This window comes from Capricornis sumatraensis, chromosome 2, assembly GCF_032405125.1.
Source record: "Capricornis sumatraensis isolate serow.1 chromosome 2, serow.2, whole genome shotgun sequence".
NCBI classification, from domain to species: Eukaryota; Metazoa; Chordata; class Mammalia; order Artiodactyla; family Bovidae; genus Capricornis; species Capricornis sumatraensis.
The window spans coordinates 73680818-73708298 of NC_091070.1; the positions used below are offsets into that span (position 1 = coordinate 73680818).

Genomic DNA, 27481 nt, shown 5'->3' on the forward strand with positions numbered 1-27481 from the left:
TGATACCTCATTGTAGTTTTGATTTGTATTTCTCCAATAACTGGCGATGCTGAGCATCTTTTCTTGTGCCTCTTGGCCATCTACATGTCTTCTTTGGAGAACTGTCCATTTAGATCTTCTGCCCGTTTTTTGATTGGGTTGTTTTCAGTGCTCTGTGATGACCTAGAGGGGTGGGTTAGGAGTGGGTGGGAGGGAGGCGCCAGAGAAAGGGGATATACGTATACACATAGCTGATTCACTTCGTTGTGCAGCAGAAACGAGCACACCACTTAAAGCAGTTATACTCCAATTAAGAAAAAGAAACAATCTAGTAGTTTTACTGTATCTTCAGTTTTAAGAACTTAGCTGACGTGGTCAATTGAGAATTGTGGGCAGTCTGAACTGACACTTGGCTCTATCTCCAATTTAGGGTGTTTACTATGATGTGTACTTTAGGGTGTTTACTGTGATGAATCTGACATCATTCACTTCCCAGAAAAGTAATTTGGATTAATCTGACATCGTTCACTTCCCAAAAAAATAATTTGGATGGGGGGAGCTGATCTTTAACTTTCACTTATTTGGGCTGGCATATTATTTTTTTTAACCTCTCTCTTCCTGGTCTCTCCAAATAACACAGAGTACGTTTCCTGCTGGGTGGACGTCATGGAGAATTTAAGTTCCTGCCTCCCTCTGGCTATGCCCCTTGCTATGAAGCCTTACTTCCAAAGGAAAAGATGAGATTGGAGCCTGTCAAAGAGTACAAACGTGATGCTGAAGGAATTCGAGATCTGTTGGGTACCACCCAGTTCCTCTCCCAAGCCTCTTTCATCCCATGCCCCATAGATACCAGTCAGGTAGGTTCAGGCTGCCAACAGCAGGCATCCCATGGAGATAATGTAATAGGGTTAAATCCTCCTTGCTTCTTTACCATTGAACCATTCTTACCACACCTTTTGTGGCATTGTTGTGATATATGAACAGCCATTATTCTTTACATTTCCACCATATGCAACAATTGAAGTCTAAGGATTTTGCAATCCATGAACAAGTTGAGCACTTGCTACACACCAGGCATTGTACCAGGCTCTGTGAGACACAGGTAGAAATGTCTCAAGATTCTCTGGGAATTAGCAACCAAGTTGAAGAAATAAGCAAAAAAAGAAAAAAAAAAAGCACATGTGTAATTTTATTTTAAGTCTGACTTTCAGGCTGTGATTCAGATTATCTTATTTAACCAGTAAAACCCAAATACAGTAGTGATTTATTTGCTAATAGTTTTCCCAATTTTGCTCCTTATCAAAATATCATGCCACTTAACTTTGGCTTTTCAATAATAAGTCAGTTTTTATTTTTATTTTTTTAGATGTATTTATTTTTTTAATTTTTATTTTTACTTTATTTTACTTTACAATACTGTATTGGTTTTGCCATACATTGACATGTTTTTAAAAGATTGTCTTTAGTCGAAAGTCAAATAGTGCCTTTTATACATAGCTTAAATATTTTATTGCTACTTTTCTCTGTCGTCTCCTTGTATATCACTGACTTGGTATACTTTTTCTAAAAAAAATAAATAAATAAAAATTCTCCATGAGCTCCCCTCCTCAAACATAATTGGGATTTTTGTAAATAATGGAAACACTAATAATCATTATACTAAAGCCAGGGAGGTGACACAGAAGAGAAGCAGGTCAAGGGTGCAGGCCCTCTAAAGCAGGTGGCAATTTCTTAGCCCTAGCTTAAATAGCCAAGTAAAAGTGTCAGGCCAAAGTTAGAGTCTTCCAACTGGTCAGGAGATATTATAAATCTGAATTTTTATATGAACTTGTGCACTTCTTATGAACTACCAACTAATAAATGAAAACGGTAATTGTTTATTGTTGTTACTGTAGTAGTAGTCAATTAGAGAAAATAAGGGGGAGAAAAGAGAACTTGAGTCCGCAGTTTGTGACCTCTGTGGAGAGAGGAGCCAAGTGCTGGGAAAACACAGAGAAACTTTCCCTGAAGGTCCGGGGGAAGACACTGACACTGAGCTAACAACAGAAGGATAAATATTGGGGGAGTTTGTATTAAAACCTTTAACTTCTCTTCTTTTCACAGCTGTTTGTAAGGCCTCCTCAGACAACTATTTTGCCTTTTTGCATTTCTTTTTCCTGGGGATGGTCTTGATCGCTCCCTCCTGTAGAGTGTCACGAACCTCCACCCATAGTTCTTGAGGCAGTCTGTCTATCAGATCTAATCCCTTGAATCTATTTCTCACTTCCAGTGTATAATCCTAAGGGATTTGATTTAGGTCATACCTGAATGGTCTAGTGGTTTTCCCTACTTTCTTCAGTTTTACTCTGAATTTGCCAATAAGGCACTCGTGATCTGAGCCACAGTCAGCTTCTGGTCTTGTTTTTGATGACTGTATAGAGTTTCTCCATTTTTGGTTGCAAAGAATATAATCACTCTGATTTCGGTATTGACCATCTGGTGATGTCCATGTGTAGTCTTCTCTTGTGTTGCTGGAAGAGGGTGTTTGCTATGACCAGTGAGTTCTCTTGGCAAAACTCTATTAACCTTACAAATAGCTGTGAAAAGAAGAGAAGTGAAAGGCAAAGGTGAAAAGGAAATATATACTCATTTGAATGCAGAGTTCCAAAGAATAGCAAGGAAAGATAAGAACCTCATTGATCAGTGCAAAGAAATAAAGGAAAACAATAGAATGGGAAAGACTAGAGATCTCTTCAAGAAAATTAGAGATACCAAGGGAATATTTCACGCAAAGATGGGCACAATAAAGGACAGAAATGGTATGGACCTAACAGAAGCAGAAGATATTAAGAAGAGGTGGCAAGAATACACAGAAGAACTATACAAAAAGATCTTCATGACCCAGATAATCAGAATGGTATAATCACGCACCTAGAGCCAGACATCCTGGAATGCGAAGTCAAGTGGGCCTTATGAAGCATCACTATGAACAAAGCTAGTGGAAGTGATGAAATTCCAGTTGAGCTATTTCAAATCTTAAAAGCTGATGCTGTGAAAGTGCTGCACTCAATATGCCAACAAATGTGGAAAACTCAGCATTGGCCCCAGGACTGAAAAAGGTCAGTTTTCATTGCAATGCCAAAGAATGCTCAAACTACCACACAATTACACTCATCTCACACGCTAGTAAAGTAATGCTCAAAATTCCCCAAGCCAGGCTTCAACAACACATGAACCATGAACTTCCAGATGTTCAAGCTGGATTTTAAAAAGGCAGAGGAACCAGAGATCAAATTGCCAACATCTGCTGGATCATCGAAAAAGCAAGAGAGTTCCAGAAAAACATCTATTTCTGCTCTATTAACTATGCCAAAGCCTTTGACTTGTGGATCACAACAAACTGTGGAAAATTCTGAAAGAGATGGGAATACCAGACCACCTGACCTGCCTCTTGAGAAATCTGTATGCAGGTCAGGAAGCAACAGTTAGAACTGGACATGGAACAGCAGACTGGTTCCAAATAGGAAAAGGAGTACATCAAGGCTGTATATTGTCACCCTGCTTATTTAACTTTCATGCAGAGTACATCATGAAGAATGCTGGGCTAGATGAAGAACAAGCTGGAATCAAGATTTCTGGGAGAAATATCAATAACCTCACATATGAAGATGACATCACCTTTATGGCAGAAAATGAAGAAGAACTAAAGAGCCTCTTGATGAAAGTGAAAGAGAGTGGAAAAGTTGGGTTAAAACTCAACATTCAAAAAACTAATATCATGGCATCTGGTCCCATCACTTCATGGGAAATAGATGGGGAAATAGTGTCAGACTTCATTTTTGGGTCTCCAAAATCACTGCAGATGGTGACTGAAGCCATGAAATTAAAAGACACTTGCTCCTTGGAAGAAAAGTTATGACCAACCTAGACAGCATATTAAAAAACAGAGACATTACTTTGCCAACCAAGGTCCATCTAGTCAAGGCTATGGTTTTTCCAGTGGTCATGTATGGATGTGAGAGTTGGTCTATTAAGAAAGCTGAGTGCCAAAGAATTGATGATTTTGAACTGTGGTGTTGGAGAAGACTCTTGAGAGTCCCTTGGACTGCAAGAAGATCCAACCAATCCATCCTAAAGGAGATCAGTCCTGAATATTCATTGGAAGGACTGATGCTAAAGCTGAAACTCCAATCCTTTGGTACCTGATGTGAAGAGCTGACTCATTTGAAAAGACCATGATGCTGGGAAAGATTGAAGGCAGGAGGAAAAGGGGACGACAGAGGATGAGATAGTTGGATGGCATCACCGACTCAATGGACATGCATTTGGGTAAACTCTGGGAGCTGGTGATGGACAGGGAAGCCTGACGTGCTGCAGTCCATGGGATTGCAAAGAGTCAGACACAACTGAGCAACTAAACTGAACTGAACTTGTATTAAAACCAGAGTTGGGCATAGATCTTAGATAGAAACTCTTGCAATAGAGGCAAGGGAACTCTATTATAGAGCTGGAGTCAGTTCTGAATACAACACAGACAAGTGGAGATTTACAGCCAAGGAACAGGGTGGGGGTGGGCATGTCAGTGACGCAAAAGTAGTAAGTGGAACATTGGGGTTGGGATGGATTCTTAATAAACTGACCTAACAATTCTCACTGAAGGCAGGTCTGAGTGATCTGATATCACCTGGGGGAGGATTGGGGGTGAATAAATTTGATCAGACATGGTGGGTGATCAGATATCAAGGGTGTGGGTTGTCATTAAACTGAATTACCAAGATTCTTGCTAAAACTGGAATCCTGAAGACAAGGCCCAAGGATTGAGCCTAGAGAAAAATAGCTCAGAAGCACCCATCTAGAGACTGGGCCAAGGAGAGAGTCTTTGTCATTTGTCATATGGCATGGGGGCAGGGAGAGTATACATATTATGTGTATTATGGGGAGTACTAATAAGAATAACGGTTGCATATATCAGGGCACAGAACTGTGAGACAGTGTGGCCTTTGGGGAGAATTTCGGGAGGTTTGGAAAGGATGTGTTTGGGAGCACTGTGATGAGAGGCCTGGAGAATGGCGCTGTATTCTTGGTCAATCCTTGTGTCTTAGTCGAGGGGCACTTGGGGATGCTCAAGAGGAGAGTGTTTTGATGCAGTTGTATTATTGGCAGCTCATCACTCTGGTCACATTGGTGGGAGTTGGCGAGACCAATTGTGAATGGTCTTGTAATGGTCCAGGTAGAAAATAACAAGGTTGAGTGATGTGAAGGAGGAGAACCTTCAGAAAGATGTTTAGGAAATAAGCATGTTGGGTTTTGTGACCAATTAGGTGTGGTTGGGGGTGGGCAGTGAAAGTGGGAGTACAACGCCAAGACAAAAGACACTAAGATGACTTTCAGGTTTAAGACAATTGTGGACACATTCATTCAACAAAAGAGAGAAGATAAAACTAAGAAACAAATTTAAAGGGAAAATAGTGAATTCTGCTTTGAGCAACATACTGAGTTCACTTTGGTGGGAAAATCCTGCAGGCAGTTAGAATAGTGTATCTGAACTGCAAGACAGACCATGAATGGAGGCTGGATGGTCAGGCGTGACCAGCTGCAGATGGGTGAGCTCTCTCAAGAAGAGAGCATAGGGAAGATGGACAGGGAGAGATGGTCCAGAGGAAGCAGCCTATAAAAACAGCCCCTCTTGACTGACATGTTGTTGTTCAGTTGCTAAGTCGTATCCAACTCTGTGACCCCATGAACTGCAGCACACCAGGCTTCCCTGACCTTCACCATCTCCCAGTCTCTGCTCGAACTCATGTCCACTGAGTCGGGAATACCATCCAATCATCTCATCCTCTGTCACCACCTTCTTCTCTTGCCCTCAGTCTTTCCCAGGTCTTTGACAATCAGTTGGCTCTTCACATCAAGTGGCCAAAGTATTGGAACTTTAGCTTCAGCATCAGTCCCTGCAATGAATATTCAGGGTTAATTTCCTTTAGTGACATGTAGTGAATTCAACTGGGGTATCTGATCTGCCTAGATTTAATGATAAGATCTTAATAAAATTGATTCTCATAGTTCTGACTTCTCATTTTTTTTATTTCCTTTTAGGTTGTTTTACCACCTCATCTAGAGAAAATCCGAGACAGGCTGGCTGAAAACATCCATGAGCTTTGGGGAATGAATAAAATAGAGCTTGGCTGGACTTTTGGCAAGGTATGTGTTTGAGTGGCCTGGCTAGAGTGGAGGCAGGGAGGGTTGCCTTTTACCTGGAAGAGTTCTTCAAAGACTCAAATGATAAAAAATAAAAACCTCACGAGCCCAAACCTACTTCTTACTGAGTCGCATCCAGCTCTCACTGTGTCCAGCAGCCTTGCTCAGAAGTTTGTTGAACTGTGGTCAGGTGTGTCAGGGAGACCGGCTCTGCACAGGCCGACTCCTGGGTCTGTCTCCTCCTTACTCCCAAATGCTGGGTGCTTTTTTCAGGGAATATCAAGTGTGGTCATCCCTCATCTCCCCCTCAAGTGCCCTCGCATCTTATTTCTCTTCAGAAAAAGCTGTCTTCTCTGCATGGCTGGAGAAAAGAGGCTGATTCACTGTTGTGAATCAGAATTTGTTTATTGTGGTTTTCAGATGTATCACTAAGATTCATGGACACTCAGAGGAGGTTAAGAAATCTCTTTCACTAGGGAATCTTATTCAAAGAGGATGTAAATGGACTTTCTTCTGTGATTTGTGTAAGGTCATGTCCAAAGGCAGAAGGATCCATGATTCTAAAGCTTCCTATGACCCTGACACTCTCAAATTATGTACCATCCAGCTTAGTTACTGAAAGGGTCCCTGTACCCCAGCACTTACATATTGATACAGCTCATAAATATTCTCCTTATATGTGACCCCCTCTCTGCTATATGCTCTTGTAATGCCACAGATTTCTCCTTTGAGAATGAATCACTAAACACTTACTTCTTTGATGATTGTATTACTGCCCATAAGACTGTCCTGTCCCAGCTCACCATTGAACTCCTAAGGTCTAGCCCACAGCCCACCACCTAGTAGACATTCAGCATGTGTTTGTGAAATAAACGAACAAATGAATGAGTGAGTTACTGCCTGGATCTGCACTGTTCAATAGCTGTGGGCCACATGTGGCTACTAAGCACTTAAAATGTGACTAGCCTGAATTGACATGTGCTGTAAATAGAAAGTACATGGTGGCTTTTTAAGACTTTCTATGAAAAGCCAATATAAAATGGCTCAGAAATAATTTCTTAATTATTTGTTAAAATGGTAACGTTTTGAGGGTTTAGGTTAAGTAAAATACATTATTAAAATTCATTTCACCTGGTTTTAGCTTTTGCTTTTTGGGGTTTTTTGGTTTGGTTTGGGTTTTTTTTTTTGTTTTGGTTTGGTTTTGGGGGGATTTCTGTTGTTGTTGTTTTGGTTTTCTCATGTGGTTACTAGGAAATTTGAAATTGCGAATGCAGTTCCCATTGGTGGCTGATTCTGAGTCTCCATCAGACAGTGCTGGTCCAGAGTCTGTGGTCCTTTATGTTCTGCAGAATGCTACCCTGCAGTGGCACCAGGGTTCTGTGAATTTGGGACAGGCAGGACCAGGAATAAAACTGCTTCTCTGGAAAAGTATGTTCTGAAGGCAAACGCTTGGCTGGAAGCAGTGCCCAGGACACAAGCCACCGGCAGCCCGGGGACTGCACGTGTCACTCACTAGAGAGAAGACCGTCTATTTGGCTGTCAGCAAATAGCTGTCGTTGCTCTGCCTGATGCGAATCGCTTGGGCCGTTTCAGAGTGTGTCCTTTTCTGTGTCCCCAGGCAGTGCTGGTTGTGAAAACTTAAAATCATATTCTTTCTTATGTTGTCACCTAGATGCGGGATGACAATAAAAGACAGCACCCCTGCCTTGTCGAGTTTTCAAAGCTGCCCGAAACTGAGAAGAATTATAACCTACAAATGTCAACTGAAACCCTAAAGTGAGTGCTTAATTGAATTTGGATTAAACAGTGAGTAGATGATTTAATGCCTTATAACTAAACCACAAACCTGTTGTCTCTTGCCTCGGAAACATGATGCAGTCTGACAAATTAGCAGGAATGGGGATTATTCATGCCACAAAAGGGTTTAGCATAGTGAATAATACATCCACTGTTGTTATTTAGCATATATAGTTCTTTAGAGACCATTTGCTATTTGCCAGGGACAAGGAAAATGTAGGCAGAAAAAAGGAAGAGAAACTTGCAAAAGACTGATTGTCTCTTTCGTTGTTTAGTTGCTAAGTCATGTCCAACTCTGGGATCCCATGGACCATAGCCCACCACGCTCCTCTGTCCATGGGATTTCCCAGGCAAGAATACTGGAGTGGGCCGCCTTTTCCTTCTCCAGGGGAATTGCCTCTTTTAGTTCATGTATCATTAAGAAAAGAAGATAAGATATATAGTAGATTCTAGGTCATATTGAAACTGGACGACTTAACCTAAGTCTCTGTTCTCTCATCTAGAAGGTAAGGATAGTAATAGTTCTTTTCTCTTCATAATTGTTGTAATGATTAAATGAGATGCTGAACATTAAAAAACAAGGATACATCATTTCTAAAAATCAATGGGAAAGCATAGTTTAATTAACTAACATTCAACTTAGAGATAACTTTTAGCTTCTTTATGATCCCACCCACAGTTTCAACATTGATTCAGATCTTCATTATTTTTTTTAGCCCAAGTTTATGTCTCCCTTCTTGAATCCCTTTGTATTTGTTACCTGTGCTCTCTGCCTAGTATTTCTCTGTTCGCTCCTTGTCAGTACAGAACTTTTTAACTTCAGGTTTGCTGGCATAGTGATGCCTTGTCTCACAGGAACCCATGTGAAATGTCTTCCATCACAGCGACCCTCCTCAAGGATGGGGCTTTGGTACCTCATGGTGTACAGCACAGCTCAAGGCACTGTGTGCAGGGAGCACCCAAGAAATGCTTGCTGACTTCTGGGTTTGCTATTAGGGTCCCATCTGTCCTCTGGAATCAGAGAATCAGGATACAATCCTAATGCAGATTCATGAACTAGAAAAGGTCTCCCAGAATGAACAAACTTTTTGTTGCATTCTTATGCTATGCATTCAGGAGTTGGCAGACTAAGATCCACAAACTTATCTAACCAGCCACCTGTTTTGGTTATTTAAAAAATGTGTATTGTAACAAAGGCAGGCTCTTCATATTGTCTTGCATATTGTCTGAGTGTTTCCCCTCTGCAGTGGCAGAGGTGAGTAACTGTAACAGAGACCCAAGGACCACAAAGCCTACAACATTTCCTATCTTACCTGTAAGAAAACGTTTGGCAACCTCTGGTCTAAATGAATGAATATAGTCTGTTTTTATCACTTCTGATGGAGGTGGGGGCTCTCACTGTCCTCTACCTTGCTGCTGACCTTTGTTTTCTCTGTCCACTACATCACAGAACTCTCCTGGCCCTGGGGTGCCACATTGCTCATGTTAACCCAGCTGCTGAGGACGATCTCAAGAAGGTCAAATTGCCCAAAAAGTAGGTGATCTTTTAATGGTTGGCAACTTTAATGCTTCAGTCTTCATGTTTAAACTGGGAGGACAGGAGGTCCACGCACAGAGGCAGGGAACCGCCCCAGATACTTCCAGCACCAGGTCAGGCAGTTCCTCCGTGTGCGTAGACTGCACTCAAACCAGCTGAAGTACAGAGTTTCTAGGCTTCCTCTCTTTTTACTCCTCCTGCCTGAACCCACACTACTATCTACTGTTGTGAGTTTTCAGCCAGAAGATGTGGCACTCAGAAGGATAAGCTGTCATAGTCTATAAGAATAGCAGTTGGCACAAGAACTTGAATGTGGTCGGTAGCCACAGCAAAGATTCACTCCTCTGGCATTGGGCCAGCCTTGCAAATCTTGTAGAAATGGGCCTCTCTGCTAAGATTTAATTTGGCCCCTAAATCTGCATGTGTCCTTCTCTCCCTCTCATCCGTACATTCACTCATCATGTGTTCTCACACTCTCAGATATGGGCTTGCTGGCACATCCCCTGGCTCACTTGCTCACTCACACACGTGCCAGCCTTGGGGGTACACACATTCACACCCAGGTGTTGTCATGACTTAAGAGCCAAGGCAATGCCAGCTCTAATTGAATGCTTATCTTCCCCTTCCTCCCTGTGAAACCCCAGGCTGCCAAGCTCCACTCTCAGAGGCAGCTCCTGGGGCCAAGAGCCACATCTGTGAGAGGCAGCAGCTGGAGGGGTGGCTGGGCTCAGTGATCAACACATGGTGACCTTGCCCAAGGTCAGGCATCCCTGGAAGGTGGATGAGGGACAGCATCGTGCTACGGTAGACCTCGCATCTCCTACTGCTCTGAGGTTCTTGGGTAGAGTAGCACCAGTCTGCAAGTCGTCATGTTCAGGTTCTGGCCCTGAGCTGAACAGTCAGTGGCTTGGGGTCGTGAGTGCCTCTGAACTCACATTCTCACATGACGATGGTCAGTTGCTCTCCTGTGAGTCACTCCACAGGGACCCTGCTTCTCTCCGTTCACGTGACGCATCTCCCTGGGCTCCTGCTGAGCTTTTCCCATCCTCACATTATCTAGCAAATTACAGACAACTGTGGCTGTGATTCCTGGACTGGACAGCAAACCATGATGGTCATTTCACACTTTCTAATGCTATGATTTTTTTTTTAATTCTCAAAGTGAAGGTTTAGTTTTCTAAAACTGAGCAATCATATTCTGCTGCTTCATAAGAAATCATTTGGCTCAAGGTCACGTCCTTGCCCCGTGTATCATAACCTTTGTGTTTGTGAAGTGAGGCAAAGGAGCTTTGGGTGATGCTGAATTATACTGAGTGTGCCCGTGGTTTGCACACTGAGAAATAAGGATGGGTTTGCACAGATCATCCATTTTCTCCACTATTCACCTCTGATCTGTAACACACATTGGCAAAAAATAGATGATGAATTAAGGGCTGCATCTAAAGACTTGAAATCAAACTGAGCTATCCATTCTGCCAAGGGGAGAACCTGTGCTTGCATGCTCAGTTGCTCAGTCAAGTCCAACTCTTTGTGGTACCATGGACTGTAGCCTGCCAAGTTCCTCTGTCCCCAGGATTCTCCAGGTAAGAATACTGGAGTGGGTTGCCATTTCCTCCTCCAGGGGATCTGCCTCACCCAGGGACTGAACCCTTGTCTCCTGCATTGCAGGCGGATTCTTTGCCACTGAGCCATCTGGAAAACACATAGAACCTGTGACTGTAGCCTTATCTTTCTAGTATTCTGACCTGTGCTATTGGTCAAAAATCCGAAATGGGGGAGATTTACAGTTCTGTTCAAAATATTTATTTTGCATTTACTTGTAGCTACATGATGTCCAATGGCTATAAGCCAGCCCCTTTGGATTTGTCTGATGTGAAGCTGTTACCTCCTCAAGAAATTTTAGTGGATAAGCTTGCAGAAAATGCACACAATGTCTGGGCAAAAGACAGAATAAAACAAGGATGGACCTATGGCATTCAACAGGTGAGAGGTGCTGGGTCAGGCCTGATGGAGAAGCCAGGAGATGTGATCATCTATCAAAAAGGCATTTTGCTTTGGTGGGTATTAGATTGGAAGATGGAGGTTGCCTTTGCAGTCTGTTGCTCATCCCTCAGCACATTCATTATTAATAGAATCATGGGGCTGAATGGAATTCACAATGGGCATGTTGACATTAACTCCAGCAGTGCATAGGCTTAACGTGTCATTTGTTAGTCCAGTACACTTGTGATCAGGTTGCCTTGTATATATGGCCTCTGGCTGCATCTTCTCTGATTCCCTGTCTCGCTGCTTGTCCCATGGAAAGCTGAGCTTTCATGCACTCTCTAAGGCCAATGTAAGGCTCACACGAATCAGCATCACAGCTCAGTAGTATTTTTGGAGTGGTCCCAAGTATGTACCACTGAAGGGGGAACTAGCCCAAGAGAGGGGCAGACCAGCCCAACAACAAGCCTGTGTCCCCTTACTTCAGTCCACAGGGCCAGAATTTCCAGGCAGAGTTCTTGGCTCATCCAAAGGCAGCATGAGAACCCAGCAAGGAGTTAGGTGGAGTTTAGAACCATGATTCAGCCCTAACCCACCTGGTGCACCTCTCATTCTGAAATAACCCCCTCATCTCAGTAAGGCTCAGGATCAGGGAAGTTCACAGATGGCTGTGTGCACACGTGCTCATTCATTCCTGAGCCTCTCAGCCTACACATGTCTGGAACCAAGAAGATGACAACTAGGAAACCATAGCAGGGAAGGGAGTGGGGAATTCAAAACAGCATGTCAGATTATGATGACTTATCACTGCCATTGTCATTGTCTTCTTAGTCCCCGCTGAGGACCGAAGGACGACTCATACACCTATGCGCTATTACAGTGCAACAGCCCCGCCGTGGCTCTGCCACTATTTCAGATGTTTCTTTGTGAGCAGAGATGCCTCTCTGTGAAGGATCTGTTGTGAGGAGGCCATAACAGTTTAAATTGTGCATGATCTTTCATAGGGGAATAGTTACGCAAATCCCCATCTGCCTCGCCTTGGGAATGGAGGAGTCTAACTAATTTCATGACACTTCATTTTATTCACAGGCTGGCATTATTAAAATGTGGTTTTTACTGCTGGCTTTGAGTGTTAGTGCCAATTTTCCATTTGTACTCGTTTGATCCTGAAGTGGCAAATATGTTCATTGGTAAATGGCAAGGCGCTGGGAGAAGAGCTGGCAGAGTCACATGGGGAAACCAGGGCTGTTGCTGGGAATGTGTGAGTGGGACGAGCTCTTTGTAAAGATGAAATGCATTTTCTCAGATCCTCTTTTCTCTGGCTTCACGTAGGATTTAAAGAACAAAAGAAATCCACGTTTGGTGCCATATTCACTGCTGGATGAGCGTACCAAGAAGTCAAACAGGGACAGCCTTCGTGAAGCTGTCCGGACGTTTGTTGGTTATGGCTATAACATTGAGCCATCAGACCAAGAGCTAGGTAATGAGTGCAGATGGTTCATTCTGGCTCCAGTTTGCTAAACACGTCTTCTTCTGGAGGAATACTGATGTTCAATAGGTCTAACTTGCACTGTTAGAAATACTGTTGGTGCTAAAGAACATTGAAAACAATGGTGAATTTTAGAAAGTAGGGACCATGTTGATCATAGAGCTGTGTTCCATTGACCAGATATTTCTGTAATGAGCACATCTATGACCCAGCCCCACAGGGAATAAGTTATCCTCCAGCATAGCTGAGCTTTTCAGAATAGTTGGTCCCAAAACCAAGTTAACCATTATTTCTCTTATTTTCCAAACATGAATATCATCTCGCGTTGGGGCAGGTAATGTCATCTCTCAACTGAATTCTATCACTGATTAAAATCACCACCTTATGAGTATTTAACATGTCACTGCCACCTTATACCCCAGGGGATACCATAGGCATGTGGGGCAGTAAAAAGTGGTTAAGGGGATGGATTTGGAGTAAGACAGACCTCAGTTCAGATCTTGACTCTCCTCGGTTTATTGGCTGTATGACCTTGAACAAGTGAACCTCTCTGAGCCTGTTTCTTCATTGGTAAAATGAAGACAATAATGCTGATTTCATAGGATTATTGGGAGGAAACACTGAGATTTAGTTTCTACTGCGGAGCACTCACACAGTGAATGGTGGTTTGTGTTTTTATGACATGATGATGGCGATGATTCTTTCATGAACTTTATGTTATATTGACTAGCAAGAGATCTGCCATTTGCCTTTGTTGTTGAACATCCTTCGAGGAGTCCTCCCTAAATATTGAAAGCCTGTGTTCTCTCTCCCGCTCTGGCAACCTCTCCTCCCTTTCCTTCTTGATAGCTGACCCAGCTGTGGAGAAAGTCAGCATAGACAAGATCCGCTTTTTCCGGGTAGAGCGCTCTTATGCCGTGAGATCGGGAAAGTGGTATTTCGAGTTCGAGGTGGTGACTGGAGGCGACATGCGTGTTGGCTGGGCCCGGCCAGGCTGCCGACCCGACATTGAGCTGGGGGTGGATGACCAAGCCTTCGTGTTTGAAGGCAGCAGGGTGAGTCTGGCTGGTGTTCACACTCCCCAGCCCAGGTTTTTCTGCTCCAAACATTTCTCCAGAAGTGAGCAGTGCTGAGTATCTGGAGCTCTGGCTTCGAAAGGGAGGAGCCACCACATGGACTGATTTAGACCGCAGTGCGTCACCTAGTGTTTGTCCCTTTGCTCTAGGGCAAAGGGGAGGGCTTGTACACTCTAGCTCTTTCTGTAATCACCTCCATATCTGCCTTGCCCCTGAACCCACAGCCCCCTCTGCGGGGAAGCTTACAGAACCCTGTGCAGCCAAGCATGTGGGGCAATCTTACCACTCTGTCTTAGGGGGAGTCCAGCTTATTTACATAGCTGACTATGTATTGGGAGACTTGGCCCACCTTTACTGATGAGCCTTGTATACCTTGGTTTCCCACATCTGTAGATAGACCACTTCGCCCTGAGCACTGTCCTTGGTAGAAAGGGAAGTATCATGTGGAAACCAGGCACCACTGCCCATTAGGAGAAATTACTCATGGGTCACTTCTCCAGCAGCACAGGGGCCTCTAGGACCTCCATTTCTCTAATCCCTGGGCTCTTGTCTTATAGGGCCAGCGGTGGCATCAAGGGAGTGGGTATTTTGGACGGACCTGGCAGCCAGGAGATGTGGTTGGATGTATGATTAACCTGGATGATGCGTCAATGATCTTCACGCTGAATGGGGAGCTGCTGATCACCAACAAAGGCTCTGAACTTGCCTTCGCTGACTACGAGATTGACAATGGTAAATCCACCAACCTCCCCACCCCATTCCATGTCCACAAGGTGAAGGGAGCTCCAGGGAGCAGGGTGAGATCTTTTGCCTCCTCACTCATGGCACACTGACCTTTGCAGATCTAAAGCCCTGGGGTGAAGACAGCTCTTATACTATCATTTTTGAAGAATCAAGACAAATAATAGAGATAGTTAATATATGCAGCATAAATGTAAGTCTGAACTTCCAGAGAGATTGACCAAGGAAAGTGTTAGTTGCTCAGTTGTCTCCAACTCTTTGCAACCCCATGGACTGTAGCCCACCAGGCTTCTCTGTCCATGGGGTTCTCCAGGCAAGAATATTGGAGTGGGTTGCCGTTTCCTTTTCCAGGGGATATTTCTGATCCAGGGATTGAACCCTGGTTTCCTACATTGCAGAAACTCTGTACCATCTGAGCCAGATACAGGCATAGAATGACCAAGGCGAGCCCCTCTAATCCCCTGCATTGTGCCTTGGCATGGTGATGTTCCCCAGGTTTCTCAGGATCACAAAGGAAGTGCTGATTGCATGTGCAGTGATGTCCCTGGCAGGAGAGAAAAGTCAATGAATTAGAATCACCTTCTTATTCTGATTTGAATTGTCATTGTGAATGTTGGTATAATTGAACTTAATGTTTTGATGAGAGTCACTGAAACATGGAAGTTGACTTAGCTGTTCCTTGAATGAAATAGAATTTAATCTGAAACTCAAACATGCTGTGAAACCCAAGCACAGTTGCACTTGTTAATGGCCGGGAATAGACTACAGTCAGGTTGGTGCTTCCAGCTACACAAAGGGGCAATAGGTGCTTCTTATTTCTTGTCTACAGAACTCCCTTATGTACACAAGGCTGCTGGCACCAGGAGTAGGGACACTAGACTGTGAGTCAGATGGCTTGCTCCTAACAAGCTGTGGGCTCTCAGAAAGGCTTGGTTTGACTCCTCTGGGCTTTGCCGCCTTCATCTATACCAGGAAACAGGATGATAGACCATATAAATGCCAACATCCTCCTCAAATGTAATAGTCTATGGCAGTGACTTAATACCCACTGTGATCACACCTCTGGTCCTGGTGCTGTGCCTCTCTCTGCTCCTGCAGTACCAAGGAGGAGGAGACAAGGAGGCAAGGAGGCTGAGGGGGAAGAGGCTGCTCCAGGGCAGAAGACCTGGGATCCCATCATGCCTCTGTCCTTCCCCTCCTGTGACGTCTTGGGTTGACTTTATTTAACCTCTTTGTGCCTCCTTTCCCCGTCTGTAAATGATTAGGATTCCGGGTAGCTCTAAATTTCTGGCACTTTATAAAAAGAGACAGTTTCCTCTCCCTGCATCAAATGTTAAAAAAGAGAAAATTGCAGAGGCAAGAACAGCAGAAATAAATGAGCGTATAATTGGGGCTTCCCAGGTGATGCTAGTGGTAAAGAACCCACTTGTGAGTGCAGGAGACATAAGAGACATAGGTTCAGTTCCTGGGTTGGGAAGATCCCCTGGAGTAGGGCGTGGCAACCCACTCCAATATTCTTGCCTGGAGTACTCCATGGACAGAAGAACCTGGCTGGCTATGGACCATAGGGTTGCAAAGAGTCGGACACAAAGGAAGCAACTTAGCGTGCATGCATATTTTTAATACATATAAAATATTCTTTACAATGTGTTTTAGCTTTATAAATCATTTTCATACTTTGTACAGACACCTATTATCTTCAATATGCATCTCAGCTGGACCTTAAAAGAGCTTTAAAGATTTTTCTAAGAGCCATATATTTGGGATAATAGAAAAGCTGCAAGTCAGTGTATTTTCTTAGAAAGACAGGATGACTGAAGCAATATGGGGTCATGTTTTAATGCCTTCTAAAAAGGTTTAAAATCCGAGTTTTAAAGAATATATTTTTGGAAACAACTGGGAAAGAAGTTGCTACAGAAAGGATGGCCCGTGTACTGGTTTCAAGGCAAAGAGGGAGGAAACATGTTGATGAAAGGAGGGCGTTGGGGACAAGCCATCCTCTGTCACTGCTCTTTGGAAACAGATATTCACCAAGTACCAGCACAGGCAGTGCTCTCTTCATGTTGTTTTTATTGAGTCACTAAGTTGTGTCTGACTCTTTGGGACCTCACGGACTGCAGCACGCCAGACTCCTCTCTCTTCCACTATCTCCCAGAGTTTGCTCAAACTCACGTCCATTGAATCGGTGATACAGCCAACCATCTCATCCTCTGTCGTCCCCTCTCCTGCCTCAATCTTCCCCAGCATCAGGGTCTTTTCCACTGAGTCAGCTCTTTACATCAGGTGGCCAAAGTATTGGAGCTCCAGCTTCAGCATCAGACCTTCCAGTGAATAGCCAGAGTTGATTTCTTTTAGGATCGACTGCTTTGATCTCCTTGCAAGGGACTCTCAAGAGTCTTCTCCAGCACTACAATTTGAAAACATCAATTCTTCGGCACTCACTCTTATTTATGGTCCAACTCACACATCCATACGTGACTACTGGAAAAACCATAGCTTTGACAATCTGGATCTTTTTGGAGTCATCAAAATGATGTCTCTGCTTTTTAATATGCTGTCTAGGTTTGTCATAGCTTCCTTTCAAGAAGCAAGTGTCTTTTAATTTCATGGTTGCAGTCACCGTTTGCAGTGATTTGGGAGTCCAAGAAAATAAAATCTTTCACTGCTTCCACTTTTTCCTCTTCTATTTGCCATGAAGTGATGGGACCAGATGCCATGATTTTAATTTTTTTAATGTTAAGCCAGTTTTTTTCACTCTCTTCTTTTGCCGTCATTAAGAGGCTTTTTAGTTCCTCTTCACTTTTTGCCCTTAGACTGGTATCATCTGCATGTCTGAGGCTATCTTCAATGAGGCTGGAGAAGAACAAAGAACTAGGTAATTTAGGCTCATCGCCAAGGAAAGGCGCTTCCTGAAGTAGACAGAGTCCAAAGTCCCGTGACCCTGTGGACTCAGGGAGCTTACTTGTCTATAAGACTTTGGCTCAACATAAGGAAGAGAAAAAGATCTTGTCAGTGTTCAGAGTTCTAAGAACTCCATGAGGGTCTAAAGCCTTGATAATCAAAAGTGTGATCTGCTTGTTATAAATGCAGGGTCTCAGAGCCCACACTAGTCCTACTGATTCAGAAACTGCATTCAGACCAGGTGCTCCAACAATTCCCATGTACTTTGAAGTATGAGAAACAGTGGTCTAAAGTATACACAAATGTAAATAGTAGCAAAATTAAGGAGTTACTTTTCTAGTTCAAAAAATAAATAAAATGAAAATACAGAAAGGTAACTACCAATACAAAGCGATAGGTCAGAAATGGCAGTTGACCAATATAGGCTGAAAATTCTAGAAGACTGGAATTGGAACTGAAAGTTAAATGAAGACTGAACTGTCTCAGCAACTACAGATGAGCTTTTTACCTCTAAGAAGGGTCTTCTTCTCAGGGGAGGGGGGTGTAAGTAGAGTAATAGAGAGGAATCAGGAAACTGCAGAAAAGAGTGATGATAGCATTTGCATGATTGTGTATGGAATTTATAGAAGACAAAACTGGAAAGAATGAGAAGTTACAGATTATAGCCTTGAATACCAAGACTTGGTCTTTTTATTCAGGAAAACATATTGTCTAATCTGGGCCCACTCTTCTTGGACTCCACTCTCTATGACATGGGGGGCTGTCCTAGGGTTTGAGCAGAAGAATACTATAAAGAAAGGGGATGCTTTAGGAGAACTCTGCTTTTAGAGATCGTCTGTGCTGTAATGAAAAAGATGCCTCATCGACCCTTTGTATAGAGAGACATGATTTGACCTTCAGAATAACAAAGTCTATTATTAGGACTCTGTTTTATAATAGAATTGTACTGTATTATGTTAACACATTGTACTGTAGCATCACACTGCACTTTAATAACATGGAGACAGGATAATTGGGAGGCCTTTTCAGTTCTGTGATGGCTCAGGAGTCAGAGGAAGGGCAATTGAAAGGGCGTCTGCATGCAATTCTTTGAAGACAATAACCCAGAGGCTTAGAAGAACCATAGTGCCGCTCTTTAACCATAGAGCATCTCTGCATAAAGCGGAAAGAGGCAGCAGTTCTTGCCTTGAGCTGTTAGGAAAACCATCTGTTGAATAGAAAACATTGTGTGCATTACAGCCCCTCAGAAAGCAAAACCCCCTGTTTGTGTGTGTGTTCTGGTCGCCAACATCCCAGCCTTGATTCAGGCCATTTACCATGCTGGGGTAAGAATTTTTAGTCCTTTGGGGGAGGGAATGGGAGCAGGCACTACAATTCGTGGCTGATTTTTTTTTCTGTGGGTGATTTATAAGCTGTCATCCCCATCCTCGTCTGCATCGTAGATGACATGCTCCTGTGGGCTTCGTTTTCCTAATCGTCGTTCTCTACTGCGTTCCCTGGCCTGCACCCTCACAGCCCTCAGTGTTGTCACTGAGAGGCATCTGGAAGCTCAGAAGCTCTCACACAGAAACCTTTGCTGTTAGCCTTCTCTTTGGTCCCATTTAAAGGAAAGGAAGATAAAATACTGAACAGCATTCTGGACCTCAGAACATGACGTCTGAAAGAGTTTAATTTAGAGCTGGTCTCCGTTGCTGCTGCTGCCAGACACCGCCTGGGCACACCCTGCTTCACTACAGCTTCAGTGTCGGCAGGGACAGCCCCCCAAGCTCTTCCTCTATCAGCGTGTCAGGGCTTAACAGATCCCCCAGCTCTGGCTCTACCAGCAGCCCTTCCACAGGCAGCAGATGAAACTTTCTTGCAGGCAGAGTCACTGTCGTCTGTGCACACACACGCTGGCACCTAGAGCCCCCCTGTCATTCTCTCCCCAAGTGGGTGCTATGCTTCAGGAAGTGGCTGTGGCAGGGGAACGCGGCGTCTTGTTCCCTGTGTTTTCTACAGAGCTTGTGACAATCTCAATGCTGTCCCTGAACTCCATCTTTGTGAGGCTTAGAAAATTAAAATTAATGGATAAAACATGAACTGCTGGATGGAGACTCTGAGGAAACACCCGAGGAATGGTCTGGGCTGCCGTCTCACCACTTCTCCCAATGATCTGTTTTTCCACTACTGGGGAGTGATTGGCTCTCAGTAAATTTCTTGACTTGGATTTTAAAAAGGATCCATGGTTGGTGTGGTCTAGAGAACTGGTTTCTTTCCAAGCTCCTGAATTATAAAAAGATGACCTCCTGGGCGTCCCTCTTCCCAATCACATAACCCTATGAGGCCTTGTGATACAAAGTTTATCAGAACCTGGGGTCCTCTGCAGCATTTAAATGAATAGGTTCTTGACATTCCTTTCCTCAAACAGGGATGCTGTGTACATCTAGGTTCCAAATAATGCCGATTGCAAATTTCCTCCTCAGACCTCTTCAATGACGTCAGCATAATTGCATCTACTAGTCTGCATGTTGGGATGGAGTATTGTTTTTCACCTTTATTTTTCCCTCTTGTTACATCTCCTGTCTCATTTGAGCTGGAGGTTATAGTTGAGTTGTGTACAAAGTGTGGATCCTTGTGTGTAGGTGACATTGTTCACGGTGATGCCACGTGGCCTTACCAAGTGGATCTGTCCATCCAGGTAAGACCAAGCCAACTCCAGGGAGCCATGTGGCCACTTGTGACAGGCAGCCCTTCTCCTGGGGGCCTGGAGTGCTTTGTGGTCGAAGGTTTCCCGCTGCCTGACCTAGAGGCAAACTAGTCAACTATAGGACATTTAGGAAAATCATCCGAAAACTGAAGGAAGAGTTCATCACAAAGCCAGTCACTGGAAATGAGAGTTAGAAAGCAGGCATCTGGGCCTCAGTCCCCACCGTTTACTCTGGACTGCTCCTCTGGCAGTCTTGTTCACATGCTGGCCCTGCATACGCTCCAGGAGACAGTCCTTTGAGCAAGTTGCTCAACTTGTTAGGCCTCAGTTTCCTCACTGTAAGGCAGTCACAATAATATATCCATAAAGTGCTAAGCCCAGGGCCTGACACCTAGAAGGTACTTGATAAATATTAGCTGGTGTGGTTCATCATCACTGTCCCTCCCTCATCTGTCTATCAAGCAGAGTTACTGAGTTGCATGAAGTTGTAATGCCTCAAGTAAGGAAGTTGTGGAGAAGGAGGGATCCTTAGCTGGAGCCTCTCTACCAGGTGGAGGGAGCTGATCCAGTTTTAAAGTACTCCTCCCCGGGAGAAAGTGCTGGTGCCTTTGAGGATGTCGCTTTGCTGTCAGTCCTTTCTGGGGTTTCACTTCTTTGATGCAAGCCTGGGATTTAGGTTCTCATCTGCCACTGTACAGAGTTGCCCCACTGAGCCCACTTAGCTCCCAGGAGGTCCCTGACACTCCCTCCCGTTGCTTTGACTTACCTGACTTTTGCTGCTGCTGGGGAGCCTGTTTTCAGGCAGTGTTCAGCTCGCCCCATAGCGATGGCTTCTGCCCCAGAGGGCCAGTGCTCTGCTCTGTAATGAGGGCAGCCCTCTGCCCCAGGACATGACTGCTGTTTAAATCTGGGGCATTCACCCCCTGTAACCTTCCCCGCTTCTCTTGCCCACTGACTGGCAGCTGGTCTGTGACTCAGAGGGACAGCAAAGTACTGTCCCCTCTGCTGATGTCTTAGGAACAATGAGGAGCCCAAGTTCCTTAGAAAAAGGGCTTTGTGCAAATATGACCTTTTTCCCTTTCTGCATGCATCTTACATTGTCAGGGTGTCTGTAATTAGGAAGTCACTGATGTGACCTGAAGTTTTTCAGAAGTCCTCATGTTTTGAATCTGCTGCTTACGTATCCTATCATTCACGTTATTGGAGAAGAAAGGGAAAGAGTGGCTTTCTTTTTTTATTGATTTTATTGAAGTATGCTTGATTTACAATATTGTGTTAATTTCTTTTGCCCAGCAAAGTGGTTCAGTTTCATATCTATACACACACATATATATACATACTATATGTGTATGTATATATATATGTATTTTTACATTCTTTTCCATTATCATTCATAACAGAACATCAAATATAGTTCCCTGTGCTATACAGTAGGACCTTGTTGTCTATCCATTCTGTGTATAATAGTTTTCATTTGCTGACCCCAAACTTCTAAACATCCCTCCTCACCCCACCTCCCCCTTGGCAGCCTCAAATTTGTTCTGTATATCTATCTATGAATCTGTTTCTGTTTCGTAGATAAGTTCATCTATGTCATATTTTAGATTCCATGTATCAGTGATATCCTATGGTATCTGCCTTTCTCTGACTTACTTCACTCAGTACGACAATCTCTAGGTCCATCCATGTTGCCGCAAATGGCAGGATTTCATCCTTTTTATGGCTGAGTAGTATTCCACTGTATATATGTATTGTATCTTCTTTATCCATTCATTTGTCAATGGACATTTAGGTTTCTTCCAAGTCTTGGCTATTGTAAATAGTGCTGCTTTGAGTATAGGGGCACAAAAATCTTTCTAAATTATAATTTTGTCCACATATATGCCTGGGATTGGGATTACTGAATCATATGGAACTCTACTTTTAGCTTTTTGAGAAACCTCCGTACTGTTCTCCATAATAGCTGCACCAACTTACATTCCCCACCAACAGTGTCAGAGAGTTCCTTTTTCTCCACTTCCAAGAGACCTTTTTAAGATGTCATGTCTCTGCTCACATCAGGGATGGAATGCTTCAAAATCAGGTCTTCCAGATAAAGCTACTTTAGTGGTACTTGTCCAGGTTGGAAAAAAAAAGTACTGTCTTGCAAGTGGGGATGTCTTACCACACACCATTCACTCTTCCACATTCCACTTGTCATCCTCATTTCTCTAAGCCCGTGACAACCTCCTTCCTTCACATCTCATAGCATAAAGCAGAGCCCTCTGTCCCAGTAGGCACCCCAAAATTGTGCCAACAAGTAGTCCTTATTCCATGCTAGAGTCATATCTTCAAAGCTTCCTTACTTATAAAAATCTCTGTCTATAGAAGGGGGTAGTTTCATTGATTACAGTCTCAAAGGCTATGCAGCATAGTCTCAGAAGCAAAGCAATACTCAGGAAGGTCCATGAATCTGATCGACCAGACCTTCCACCTTCCCAAGGGATGGGGCCACCACCAGTGGTCCTGGGTGGAGGCTCTTGGTACAGACATCACCTTCATTGCTAGGATTTCACTGTAGCCTCTTACTTAGAAATAGTATTAAAAGTATCACATAGTATCTTAAATAAGTTCATAGTTTCTGAAAACAACCCACTCAGCTTGGGAGGGATTTATCCTTCACTTATATGGCTTATTTACATAGAAACTTTGTGATTTAGGTAACAGTATATACACACTGGCTTTAGGAAGAGTGAATTTTCGCCTTGATCTCTATGAGTGACTTATTGTTGAACATAAATTCTCCCAAAATTGACCTTTAAATGTCCCTCACATAAACACTCCTTCCTTAGGAGTGACACGGTTTTCTTTTTGGGGGGCTCCAAGCCGTGGTTTAGCCTCCAGCCTCTGAGCCCTTCGTGCTTTTCCGAGCAGTCTGCAGCCTCAGCTGCCCTCCGGCTGCCTGCCTCTGTCTTCCCAGGTCTTGGATAATTAGTGCTTTCCCAACTCTGCTGATTTGTTGGTCCACAATTATGATTCATAAATAGCCCACAAACAAGAACACTAAGCGATGAACTTCTGCTTTGGGTCTGTTCTGCATGGCAATGCTTTCTTTATTATGATGAGGACACAGAAAAGAGCTTAGAGAGACAGTAACTGTAGGAGCGAACAGTTTTCTACAGCTCCTGCTTGAAAATCTCACTTTCCTACTTAGGAGGGGACTGTAACTGTCGACTGGGAGGATGGGATTTGTAAGATATATTTTGTAAACAAGCAGTCATAGTGCTAGCATCCAAAACTTCTTAGCATACTCTCAAATGACAAGAGCCATTGTACCTCTCATTTCAATGGAGAAAATGCTGGGACCTAGAGAAATTTGGCAGTTTACATCAAGTCATTCTTTGGGCTTCTTGCATTGTTTTATTTGGGGCAAAATTTAAAATTACCTGGGGTTTAAGACATGGAAGCAATCTAAGTGCCTATAAACAGATGAATGATTAAAAGATGTGTCTGTATATGTATATACATATGTATGTATATATCTGTGTCCACACGCACACACACACACACACACACACACACACACACACACACACACACACACATGAATATTAGTTAGCCACAAAAAAGAATGAAATTCTGCTATCTGCAGCACCACGGGTGGATCCAGAGAGTATTATGTTTCGTGAAATAAGTCTGACAAAGGCAAATGCTGTATGTTATCGCTTATGTGTGAAATTAAAAAATAAAACAACTGAATATATATAACAAAGCAGAAAGAGACTCACTGATACAGAGAACAAACTAGTGATAAACAGTGGGGAGAAGGTAGAGAGAAGGAGCAAGATAGAGGTATGAGATTAAGAAATACAAACCGCTATGTATCAAAGAGATAAACAAGAATATATTGTACAGCACAGGGAAATATAGGCATTGTTTTGTAATAACTTCAAATGGAATACATTCTAGTTAAATATTGATTCACTATGTTGTATACCTGAAACTAATATAATATTGTAAATCAACTATAACTCAATTTAAAAGAAAGTATATCTCCAGAGATAAATAACATAAAATTACCCAGGGCCTAATTGGCGCTAGTGATAAAGAACTTGCCTGCCAATGCAGGAGACATAAGAGATGGGGATTCAGTCGCTGGGTTGGGAAGATCCCCTGCAGGAGGGCATGGCAACCCACTCCAGTATTCTTGCTTGGAGAATCCCATGGGCAGAGGAGACTGGTGGGCTACAGTCCGTGAAGTCACAGAGAGTCGGGCATGACTGAAGTGACTTAGCACACAAGTAATATCAGTTTTAACTAAGACACAAAGAATATCACTTTTTCTCTTATTGGTTTTACTTTTCCAGATGACATTTATTTACATCTTGGCTGGATGATTATTTTTTCTGCCAATCATTTTGAACCAGACTCACTTGTCTTTCCCATATACCAAGGGCAGCCGTCAACTCCACACGGCCTCCTGTTGTTGAGTATATGGGCCAGGAAGAAAGAAAAGGATGCTGCCCTATCCTTTCTACTGGGACTCAAAGCTGTGAAGGAAGCAAGTGTTCTGCTTCCTCCCAGCCTCCCGGGACAGTCCTGCAGGCTGACCGAGCTCTCTCACCACTCTGCAGGCTTTGTGCCCATCTGCTCTCTGGGGCTGTCTCAGATCGGCCGCATGAATCTCGGGATGGACGCCAGCACCTTCAAGTTTTATACCATGTGCGGTCTCCAAGAGGGCTTTGAGCCTTTTGCTGTCAACATGAATCGCGACGTGGCCATGTGGTTCAGCAAACGCCTCCCAACATTTGTCAATGTGCCCAAGGATCATCCGCAGATAGAGGTATGCTGCATGTGCACATCGTGGGGGGCCCTGGCAGGGCAGGGGGACCCAGGCACTGAGCTCCCACTGATGCTCCTGTCATAGCTGGTGCTGGCCCAAGTCCACGCCCTGCTCCCCAGTCACCTCCTTGCCGGACTCCAGAGCTGTCATTACAGGCACCTTAGCTGTGGCAGCTGAGTGGCATTTTACAAGGGGTAACCAACCACCTTGCAGGTCCATATCCCCAAATCTGTGGGCCTCTACATTTTCTGCAGATGTTGCTATAGTAGTATTAGAGCAAAACAGTATCTAGAGTCCTTAAACGTCATTTTCCTAAAATAGTTCAGTACCTGCACTTAAGATGATATGTCCCGGACATTGTTCTCCTCTGCTCGGGACTTAATGTCTTTTAGGCTGTGTTTAATTCATGCAGAACCATCTCCAGCTTTTTAGGTGGAGGCGCAGTAGTTGATTATGGTGCTTGTACCTTGTGTGAGGAGCAGAGAGGCAGAGAAGCCAACGATTGTAAGGATCCTGATTTGGGTTCTGGTTCTACATCTCCTTGCCCTGCGTCGCCCACACACCCCACGACTTTTTCATGCTGTCAGGGTGAGGTGGGAGCTGATGGGAAGTCAGATCAACTCCACTGAAGCGTTAGATTCAAGGGCTCGCTTCCATCAGAGTGTAAGTCTCCTTCACTCACCGCCCAATCCGAATTCAGCAAGCATCAGCTCTTCATCCTCCCTTTTCCCCCAAACCCTTAAATAGTAGAGACTTGAATTTCTCCGATTTCTACCTGATAGTTAACTTTAGAAAGCTGGCTCATAAACTTTTTGGAAGTCATGAGCCCTTTTGACAAATCGATGGGCTCTAGAGAGCCTCCACCTAGAAAAATATGCAGACCCCACAAACCTAGGTAAGCATGCTCATGGACCGCAGGATGGGAACTGGCTCTAGAATGCAGCGAGAAGTGCTCAGATCATAACATCATCATTGTAAGTGTGCTCATTTCCTCTGCTCCCCGTCCCACCCCCGCACATACACTTCAAACACCCAATTGTGATCTTTCCTCCTCCACTGCACTCCTTGAACTGCTCACGCCCTGGAGCTGGGAATTTCCTCCTTTGTCAGGAGCCTCTGTGAGAATCAGGCTGCAACTGTGGTAAAGGCGGGAAGCCCACCGGGTGGGAGACAGGCTCCTCTGAGGAAACTCTAATGTCACTTCTGGAGTCTTGGGCTTTCCGGTGCCTTCTCCCTTAGAAATTCTCATGCCCACTGACATGGGAAACCTATGGAAAGTTTCTTCTTTAGCCACTTGCCACCTTCCTAAAAGGTCAGCATCAACAAGCACACTGCAACAGCCCTGCTGCCTGGTGCCCCTGACCTTGCAGAAAAGCCAGCAGTCATGTTTTCAAGGCCCTAATCTCCCCAGCCAGAGCTGGGTCTATGATATTTTACTGGGCAGGGTCCTCATTAGGATAAGTGTAATGGTTGGATTACCACTCATGACAACACATTGCAGTTTGCAGAAAGCCTTACATAGGTAGTCAGGGAAGAGAGGGTGGGCGGGAGTCGGCTGTGTCACGTGAGGATGGTGGCATTTCCAGGTCGTGAGGATCGACGGCACCATGGATACCCCTCCATGCCTCAAGGTGACCCACAAGACATTCGGCACCCAGAACAGCAGTGCCACCATGATCTACTGCCGCCTGAGCGTGCCCGTCGAGTGCCACTCCTCCTTCAGTCACAGCCCCTGTCTGGACAGTGATGCTTTCCAGAAAAGGTGAGGAGGGGGTGGCTCCAGCTCCCAGAGGTGCTCAGCATTTCTGGTGCAAGACTGACTTTGTCTGCTTCTCACTGCACCATGGCACAGCTGGAGCCCGGTCTGTAGGGTTCCCTCTGCTCTCAGTCAGGAAAGAAATAAGGGTGTGTGCTCACACGTGTGTGTGCCCATGCATGTGTGTGTAGGCACACAGTGTATAATTAGGGGGCCAATCAAGCTTAAGTATGTCACATCCAGTGGACACGTTTCTGCTCTTCTCAAGCTCTCTCAGTCCCTAGCCTCCTTGCAACCTGTAATTCCTATGTTTGGGAGTAGAAAAGAATGTAAGTACATGAGAGGATGCAATTGTTGTTGCCATTGTGTGAAATTAGAAGCTTCTGTAGGCAAATACTACCTTCTTTGCATAACTGTGGCCAGTGTCCAACCCAGTAGCTGTGTGACTCATGAGTAATGTGACTTCCTTCTGCCTGATAAGAAATATATTCCTTGCTGTCTTTCTTCCCTTTCATGTCTATTTTTAATCGCTGATGT

At 44.1% G+C, this 27481-nt stretch overlaps 1 protein-coding gene across 1 annotated transcript in view; it reads left to right on the forward strand.

The window, feature by feature from the left end:
* RYR3 (ryanodine receptor 3) overlaps positions 1 to 27481 on the forward strand; it is a 386865-nt gene that overhangs the window by 154970 nt on the left and 204414 nt on the right. The window contains exons 19-28 of the mRNA XM_068992826.1: positions 620 to 836; positions 6055 to 6159; positions 7829 to 7932; positions 9404 to 9487; positions 11314 to 11473; positions 12806 to 12953; positions 13812 to 14017; positions 14596 to 14770; positions 24980 to 25188; positions 26775 to 26950. Of these exons, the coding sequence (XP_068848927.1) occupies positions 620 to 836; positions 6055 to 6159; positions 7829 to 7932; positions 9404 to 9487; positions 11314 to 11473; positions 12806 to 12953; positions 13812 to 14017; positions 14596 to 14770; positions 24980 to 25188; positions 26775 to 26950 (1584 nt within the window). The remainder of the gene's footprint in view (positions 1 to 619; positions 837 to 6054; positions 6160 to 7828; positions 7933 to 9403; positions 9488 to 11313; positions 11474 to 12805; positions 12954 to 13811; positions 14018 to 14595; positions 14771 to 24979; positions 25189 to 26774; positions 26951 to 27481) is intronic.